Genomic DNA, 8,899 nt, shown 5'->3' on the forward strand with positions numbered 1-8,899 from the left:
CTCAACCTCCACGTGTCTTCGTCTCAGCTGTTTTCTTTTCCTGGCTCCTGGCAACCTTTTTTAGTCTCTTTCCTTCCGCTATTTAAAAAAATAAAAAAAATAGAAAAGATTTTTAGACATGACATAATATTAATCTACAAACTATTTAAAACACCTGGCTCTAGATGTTACACAACAACCTCTATATTTACCTTAAAAAACGAAACCTAAAACTGATTTTAAACCTCAGACTAGGCCTCTTGTAATCCTCAGTGTTGATTTCCGTCTCGTCCCCCCCTCCGCAGGCCAGGACTCGCCTCTCCCTCTCGGCCATGGAGGCCTTCTCCGGGATGCCTCTGAGGGGACACTGTTTCTCCCAGAGCACCCCCATCGGCCTCGACTCCCTGGGCTGGAGACGCCGCATGTCCTACCCCTGTGAGTAACACTGCTTTGCCCCTGAGCTCACCCCTCTGGTCATCTAGTGACTAGTGACTATGTTTATGGCAGAGATAGTGACACACACACACACTCTGAATTCCATCTCTGCATTTTACCCATCCAGGGTAGTGATACACACAGTGAAGCACACAGTGAAGCACACTAACCCGGAGCAGTGATTTGCCTTTGGCGGCGCCAGGGGAGCAGTGATTGGGGTTAGGTGCCTTGCTCAAGGGCACTTCATCTGATTCCCTGTTCGTATCCAAGTCAAACAGTTTTGCATGGGTTTATATGTGTTTGGACTCATCCCTGCTCACATCAGTAATCATCTGCTTACCAGGGTGCTTGGCCACGAAAGGCTCTTATAGTACACACTTTGTGGATGGGCTGGAGGGATAGTGATGTTGTATTTACAGTTTAAGTATACTTTACAGATATACTGCTGCAAATCTGGGATTAGCCTGTTAAAAAAGCATGCCAGTAACATCTGTTGGGCAACAACTATTTAATATATTTTTGGAGCCCTGCTTTGAGTTAATTAAGGTCTGCAGCCAAAGACTGCTCCTGCAGTTCAGCGCTGCAGCCAGCAGGTGGCAGATTTTGCGTCCCGTTGGGTTGAAGGAAGACAAACACACAGTGATACCCTCTGGACATGAGCCAGCCTCATCTATCTCTCGGTTCTGGCCAAGGACCTGCGCCTGTATACTGACTGAAAACACTCCCAGTGGTCGTTCCTCTTAGTTAAACATGCTTACTCAGGAGCCTCTGTGTGTGTGTGTGTGTGTGTGTGTGTGTGTGTGAGAGAGAGAGAGAGAGAGAGAGAGAGAAAGAGAGAGCGACAGAGAGAGAGAGCTGTGGGCGGTAGCAGAAGCCTGTATTATTGGAAGATTTTTCAAACTCTTATCACAATTCTCCAATCTCACCCCGGCTCCTACTGGTGGAACATGCAGTCCTCCTCGTCCATTATGCAATAGTTCCCCTCAAAGCCCCTGCTTCTGTTCCCGTGGCTACCAGGGGTCCAAAGAGGAGGAGGTGAGAGGTACCCACCCAGGCAAGCATTCCACAGTTTCATTACAGATTCATTAGCTGCTGGATCCGGCTCACTTTCCCTGGGAAATTTAATCAGCGAGTCCCCCTCCCTTCCTCCCTCTTAGACTTTCGCAAGCTCCATTCATGCCTGTCTGTGGGGGGGGGGTCTTTGGAGACTTGGGTGCTTGTTGAGCTAGCCATCGAGTCTCGAGGCGTGTGTATCTGTGTGTGTGTGTGTGTGTGTGTGTGTGTGTGTGTGAGGGAAACCACAGAATAGATATGACTGTTGCATTCTAATTCAGTAATAGTACTCATCCGATAAGGTATCAGCTTACTCCTGATAGTCTGGTATTGGCAAAACACACACACACACACACACACACACACACACACATGCACGTTCTCACAGATGGACAGTACAAGCAAATGCTCACATGTGAAGACATATTTGTGACATGAGGTCAGTGGTGTGGCGGCAGATGTCAGCTGTGTAATCGGATTTGTGCTCATTAAAGTCGGAGTGAAAGGCACGCCTGCTGCAGTAGCACTGACCTCAGCTTTGATTACTAATTTAGTTATCTGCTTTGCATGTCACCCATTCACACCCTATATGGGGAAAGGTCAGCCAACTCCTTTATGTGTTGTATATTAGTGTGTTGTTAAATGAAAGTGCAGTGGTGGTGTAATCATTGTGTACACATTTTTAAATGGCTGTCTGTATATAATAAGGATTTTACTACCTGACAGAAGTTTAAACATTACCAGACTCCTTTGTGCTTTTTGAGAAGATCTCATCCTGGATCACATCTATGGCAGCATGTGTGTGTGTGTGTGTGTGTCTGTGTGTGTGTGTGTGTGTGTGTGTGTGTGTGTGTGTGTGTGTGTGTGTGTGTGTGCCTCACAGCCCTCTCCATCCTAATTCAGTTTCTGACTTCATAGATTGTGGCTGGCTTATCTGTATCTGTTTGTGGCGGTGGCCTTTGAGGAACGTGTGCTTTGCCCACCCCCCAACCCCCCCACCCCCCGCTCCTGCCCTGCTTTGTGCAAAAGTTCGCCGCGGTTCATCATCGATTAACCGTGCCACACTATTGCCAGCTAATTTCACAGACTAATGGGATTGGAAGCCACTGATTGTCCCTGACATTTGGGCTCCAAACCACAATGCACTGGCAGAGATGAGATCAAATCAAGTTGTCCAGTATCGCCTCATCTTGTCTATTATGTACTGCAGTTTGCAAAGCTTATTTCAGTAGATGCTTTATTTTTCTTTATTTAAATGTCCTTTAGACACATCTGTGGACTGCTTTTGAGTCTAGAATATAGTGTTTATGCAGTAGGATGCATGTTGTTTGGTCCTCTTTGATTTTATTTCTTAGAGGCTGTCTTGGTTTGATGGTGGAGTTACCATTGATATATCAGGCTGAAGATATATGTCAGGCTTAAGAGGGTCTTTGGTGTATTTTCCTCATGTTTTGGCTATTCCCTATGTGTATCTGTCAAAATATACTGCCTTACCCTCTATTGAGCTAGTTTCTTTTGTGGTTTTGAAATGTAAGACTGTTGTGAATGCGTGTGTGTGTGTGTGTGTGTGTGTGTGTGTGTGTGTGTCGGTAAGTGTGTTTGTTTGTTTGTCTGTGTGTGTATGTGTGTCCGTAAACTAACAATATGTCTGTCCATGCTCATGTTTCTGCGTCTGTGTGTAGGCGTGGTCATATATCTCCATGTGAATGTATGTATAGTGTGTGGGAGGCGGTGGGAGTGTATGTATTCTGTATATCACATGTGTGTGTGTGTGCTCACGTTCCTCAGCGTGTCTGCATGTCGGAGACGTTCCCTGCTCTCACACGTCCAGACGTTATGTCAGAGGGGACGGGAATGCTTGGAATTCTCTCTTGTGCGTCTGATTTTCCAAGTTCTTGTGTGAACCATCTCATCCCTGGGAAAGAGACTCGGGGAAATCGAATGTCTAGCCAGACACGTCGCACATTTGTTTAGGTTTCCTGGGATACATCACAATCCAACATTTAAAAACATCAATCCAGTGTGTGGTTAGTCTTAAACCCTTCATCTCTGCTTATCTATATCTCGGCAGTGTTAGAGGTGGATGGCCCTGGATGTGGATTTGTAGCGGTTTGATGTGTTTTTCCCCAGCTAGCCAGTGTGGTGTAATCCTCTCGTATGATGGGAGGGGGCCGTTATTAGTCCGTCGGGGCTTTATCGTTGGTGTATCAGCATTAGATTATGTTTCAGCTTTACGGGGATTTTCAAGATGCATCAGCATTCCCTGGCTTTAGGGACTGGTGTGTGTGTGTGCGTCACTCTGAGATCATCTATCTGAATGAAGGTGTGTCTGTGTGTGTGTTTATCTCTTTGTTCACGTGTTTAGACATGCACTATAGATGCATGGTACAATATGGAACCATGGAGGTGTGTCGATGTACATGTTTTACTTGTTTGTGTATATGTATGTGTAAGTTTATGCTCTACATATATATAATTACATATATAGACATACAATACATATACATATACATATACATAATATACATATACACATACACATACACATACACATACACATACACATACACATACTCATACATACACATACATATACACATACTCATACATACACATACATAAACATATACATATATATACATATATATATATATGTATATGTAAAGCATAAACGTGCACACACATATACACAAACAAGTGTATATGTAGATATAGAATATGGGTCTGTGTGTCGTTGCACCTGTAGTGGATGTGAGTCTCCAGCCCAGTACAGTGAAAAGTCTCTCTCTCTCATTAGACAGGGGCCTTTGGATGCTCCTCAAAGCCTCCTCTCCTCTCTGTGACAGGCAGGAAATCCTGGCCGCGGCGCTTCCTTCGTGACAGGTTCACGAGCAGCAGGGACTTATCCTGCCAACGCCGGGGCTCAGTGCCTCTTTACCCACGGCGTCGCCTCAGGAGACGCTCACGGGAGAAAGGGTGGGTGAGAGAGAGAGAGGGAGAGAGAGAGAGAGAGAGAGAGAGAGAGAGAGAGAGAGAGAGCGAGAGAGCAAGAGGGAGAGAGAATGAGGAAGAGAAGGTGGGGGTGAGGCAGGGGGGGAGGAGAGCTGTTATCAGAGCCCAGCCCTGAGAAGCGACGGCTGCCGATAAGCCTGAGTGTGAGGACCCCCCCTAACGGAGCCCCACTGATGTCAGTGTATGGGCTTGTGTATGTATCTATGTGTGCGTGTGTGTGTGTGTGTTCGTGTGTGTGCGCACGCCTTAGTGGTAGAGTGAGCAGGCGAGGGAGGGAGGGAGAGAGAGAACAGGGCTGAGTGTGAGAGAGAGAGAGGGAGTGAGCAAGGCAATGAGACAGATAGAGCGAGAGAGAGATAGAGAGATAGAGAGAGAGAGAGAGAGAGAGAGAGAGAGAGAGAGAGAGAGAGAAACAGAGAAGGAGGAGGCGGTGCAGCCGGCAAGAGCGGGAGAGGCTAAGCACTCAGTGAGGCTTAGCGACCGAGAGCAGCACAGCTGTGCCAGGTATAGGGTAGAGCGCGCGCACACACACACACACACACACTCTCACTCACTCACACACGCATACACTCTCTCTCCCCGGGGACTCTTTCTAAGCACCAGGAGTAGCAGCAGCAGCAGTTAGTGGTAGCAGCATTAGTGTTAGCGACAGCAGACAGCTCCTCCACTGCTCGACTCTTCGGCGTCCGTCTCGTAGCAGTAGCACCGGCACCGGCATCGGCAGCAGCAGCTCTCCCGGGGGCCCCATGAGGACCCAGCAGGGCTCCGAGGGGTCCGTGCCCCTGCCTGGGGGCAGCTGCGGCAGCAGTAGCGGCAGCTCCGGACTCTCCCCTGGCTCCGACTCGGACACCAGCAGCATGGGACTGGGGCTGCCCGTGGGTGGCAGTGGCAGCGGAGGTTGCGGGGGCTGCGGCGGTGGCTTCGGCGGTGGCATCAGCGGCGGCGGTGGCAGCATTGGGGGGACACTGCGTGGGGTTCTGTCCCGCTACTGGAGCCTGGAGAGCCTGCACTCCACCACCGGTAAGGTGCCCGCGCGCAGAGAGCCAGCTTTGGGGAGGGGAGATGGAGGGAGGGAGGGAGAGGTGCGGGGAAGAGGGGGGATGATGTTTTGGGTGGATGAAGAGGGGGATGGAAACACCTCATCAGGTGTCAGCAGAGAGGAATGACACTCTGCCTGGATGACTCTCATCAGCTCAGTTGTTATGGTTACATGTCAACATGTTTGAGCGGGTTAACGGTTTATTTGTTTTGCCCAAAATACTGAGTATGACGCCCAAGGCTCCTCAGTAGAGCATGGCTGCACTTCAGGCTTGGTTACAAGGTTACAATGAAAGACGCAGAGGGAGAGAGAGAGAGAGGGAATGAGATGTGTGTTTACGTTGGAGAGGGGAGATTGAATGTTGTTTGGGTTTTTTAGGCTGAAGTGGTTTTCCACTTTAGTGTGTGAATGATTCAGCATGGGAGGTGAGTCAGACCTGTGGGGCGTACTGTAGGTGCAGCATGTAAACACCTTACCTACTGTGTGTGTGTGTGTCCGTGTGTGTGTGTGTGTGTGTGTGGCCGTGTGTGTGTGTGTGTGGCCGTGTGTGTGTTTGTGTTGCAGTGTGTCCGTCTGTGTGTGTCTGTGTGTGTCTGTGTGTCAGTATGCGTCTGTGTGTGTGTGTGTGTGTGTGTGTGTGTGTGTGTGTGTCTGTGTGTGTCTGTGTGTGTCCGTGTGTGTGTGTGTGTTTGGCTCTGTGTGTGTGTGTGTGTGTCCATGTTTATGTCTGTGTGTTGTTGTGTTTAGGCATGCATGCTGTGCAGGTCTGCAATGGCAATAAGCAGGCAAGGAGGTCTGCAACTGAAATGAGATTGTATTGAAATGAAACACACTTAGGCAGCAGTGGCATTTTGTGGTTTTACATTTTCCCTTTGGTCTTATATTGTTATTACTGGTCTGATATAATTTGTTTGTGTGAGAGTGTGTCTCTCTCTGTGCCAGTGTGTGTGTGTGTGTGTGTGTGTGTGTGTGTGTGTTTGCGTGTACTGAGCCTGCCGGTATGTTTGTGTGTGTTGTTGTTTTCTTTTTGCCTGCAGTACCTGTTAGCTTTCTGTTTGGCGTCATCTGGTTGAGTACATTGCGGCTCAGAGTTCAGTGAAGCGAAAGGCAGAGACAGACAGACAGAGACAGAGAAAAGGAGGAAAAATAGACTTGACAGGCAGGCAGAAAGAGGTTGAGACAGCACCTAAGATGAGCCCCTAAGCCTCGGTTTTGTCGGTGTCCGTCGGGAAGGCATAGAGCCCAGGAGAGAGGCGGCCATAATCTCACACCTCTCTTGGGGACGTAGGCTCTGGCATGGCGATGCACTGCTATATTCAGCTCTAGCTTTCCCTCTCTGTCTCTCTCTCTCTCTCTCTCCCTCTCTCATGGCTGTCATGGTGACGAGGGGGTGGCGGCTGCTAGTTAGGGATTACTGTGGTAACGGCAGCGCTGTGAAAGTTTCTGCTGACCGCCGCCACCAATCAGTGCCTCACACAGGAGAGCAGAGAGAGGCTGAGGCACAGCCCTCTGGAGATCTACATCAGGTCCGTCTGTGTGCACAGGGGCTTGTATGCACTGGGGTTTGTCTACTTACAGAGACATTCACACACACACACACACACACACACACACACACACACACACACACACACACACACACACACACACACACACACATTGATAAATAGGCTCTCACACACACACACACACACTTGAAGACATTCACACAGTGTCCTTGAGGAGCTCTCTGTTTCCCCAGCTCTAAGTCTTAGCATGAGGATCTCTTCGCTCGCCTTCTCCTCTGTTTCTCTCCCGCCTTCTCTCTTTCCCCTGTTGGTCTCTGGCTCCTTTTCTCTCTCTCTCTAGCTCTCTCACTCTCTCACTCTCTCTCTCTGTCCCTCCCTCCCCCTCTCTCTCTCTCTCTCTCCCTGCTCCACTGAGGGCTGGAGTAGAGAGCTTGTTGAAACCTGAGACTGGGTAAACACTGAGTTTTAATGAGCCCGTCTGTCTCCATTGAAGGGCAGCGGCGGCAGCTATGAAGTGATGAGCGACAAAGGCAAGGTGGAGCGAGAGATGGAGAGAGAGAAAGAAACAAACCTCCGTCCATTCATAAACCCAAGACATTCTCTGGTACTGACAGCCAACCACATATAACGGAGCACAAACACACATACACACACACACACACACACACACACACACACATAGACTCAGATATATTACAAGCACACACAAAACCCACACATATACACACACGTTTATCCTTCTCCTCTCCCCAGTAACCCTCCGGCTTACTTTAATGGGCCTTTTATAGGCTTATCAACAGCAGAATTTTACAGGATTTCGTGTTTCAAGGCTCTTTGCAGTCACCACTTCCCGATGAGATGCCCGCAGAGTGTTTTGCTGCAGATAGGTTGGCAGCAATGGATTGGCTGGATTGATTTTGCAGTTTGCCTTTTTGACCTCGGAGAGGGAGAAGGTGGAGGGTTAGGCCAGAGTCCAGGAACCCCGTGCGGATGCGGCCGAGAAAGCGGGAGCAATTACATTGGGGTCTGCCCTTGCCCGACAGGGCACTAAGGGGGTCACCACAGAAGAACAGAGGTCCAGACACGCCGAGTAGGACCCCACAATCTTAGACATCTGATTTTCCAGCAGTTTATTGCGTTTATTTATTTATTTATTGTTTTGTTTGTTTGTGATGGCGGTGGAGCGTGCTCCATTTAAGGTTGGCATGGAGACAGGGAGCCACGGTGTCCAAGGGAAGATGTTGAGCCGCAGTGACAGAGCGCTGCTCACTCTCCTCAGAACCACTGTGACACCGCTGCTCCAGTTTCCCCAAAGTTTCTTTCTCTCTCTCTCTCTCTCTCTCTCTCCATCTCTCTATCTTTCTCCGTCACTGTCGTCCTCTCTCAATCGCTCTTTCTCCCTGCCCTTTCTCCCTCGAACATGTGACACAGAAGAAAACGTACTTATGCTCGCAGGAGATGCACAAACACACACACTCACTCACATTGACTCAAACACACACATACACACACACACACACACACACACACACACACACACACACACTTGGATTTGTCAGCTTTGTCATCAAGTTGAGGAAGATTACTCATGCCATGACTGTGAAGTTTTTTTTCCCCAGCTTTGCCACCTTGCAGCCTCGATTTCCCATTTGTTAAGCCATACAAGCTTTGACATCAGCGCCGGTGGGTTAGGACGCCCCTTGTGGCAGCACGCAGCACGGCCGGGGTAAAATCAGGCTAGTCGGTCACCGGGCTGTGGCTACGTCAGGCAAACCAAACTCCCCTCGGCAGCGGGAGGCAAGAGACGAGAGAGCGTAGGAGGCCGAAACGAAAGTGTAGACGTCTGAAAGCATCCATCCGCAACTGCAACAAA

General features: G+C 49.1%; 1 protein-coding gene across 1 annotated transcript in view; it reads left to right on the forward strand.

Annotated features, from left to right (window-relative positions):
• Nucleotides 1-5,225: 5,225 nt before the first annotated feature.
• The window catches only part of arhgef4 (Rho guanine nucleotide exchange factor (GEF) 4), a gene marked incomplete at its 5' end in the record, with an annotated part of 45,157 nt that continues 41,483 nt past the window's right edge, over nucleotides 5,226-8,899 (forward strand). The window contains one exon of the mRNA XM_080854724.1: nucleotides 5,226-5,499. Coding sequence (XP_080710850.1) covers nucleotides 5,226-5,499 — 274 coding nt within the window. The remainder of the gene's footprint in view (nucleotides 5,500-8,899) is intronic.

The sequence above is a fragment of the Sprattus sprattus genome, assembly GCF_963457725.1.
Source record: "Sprattus sprattus genome assembly, chromosome: 17".
NCBI classification, from domain to species: domain Eukaryota; kingdom Metazoa; phylum Chordata; class Actinopteri; order Clupeiformes; family Clupeidae; genus Sprattus; species Sprattus sprattus.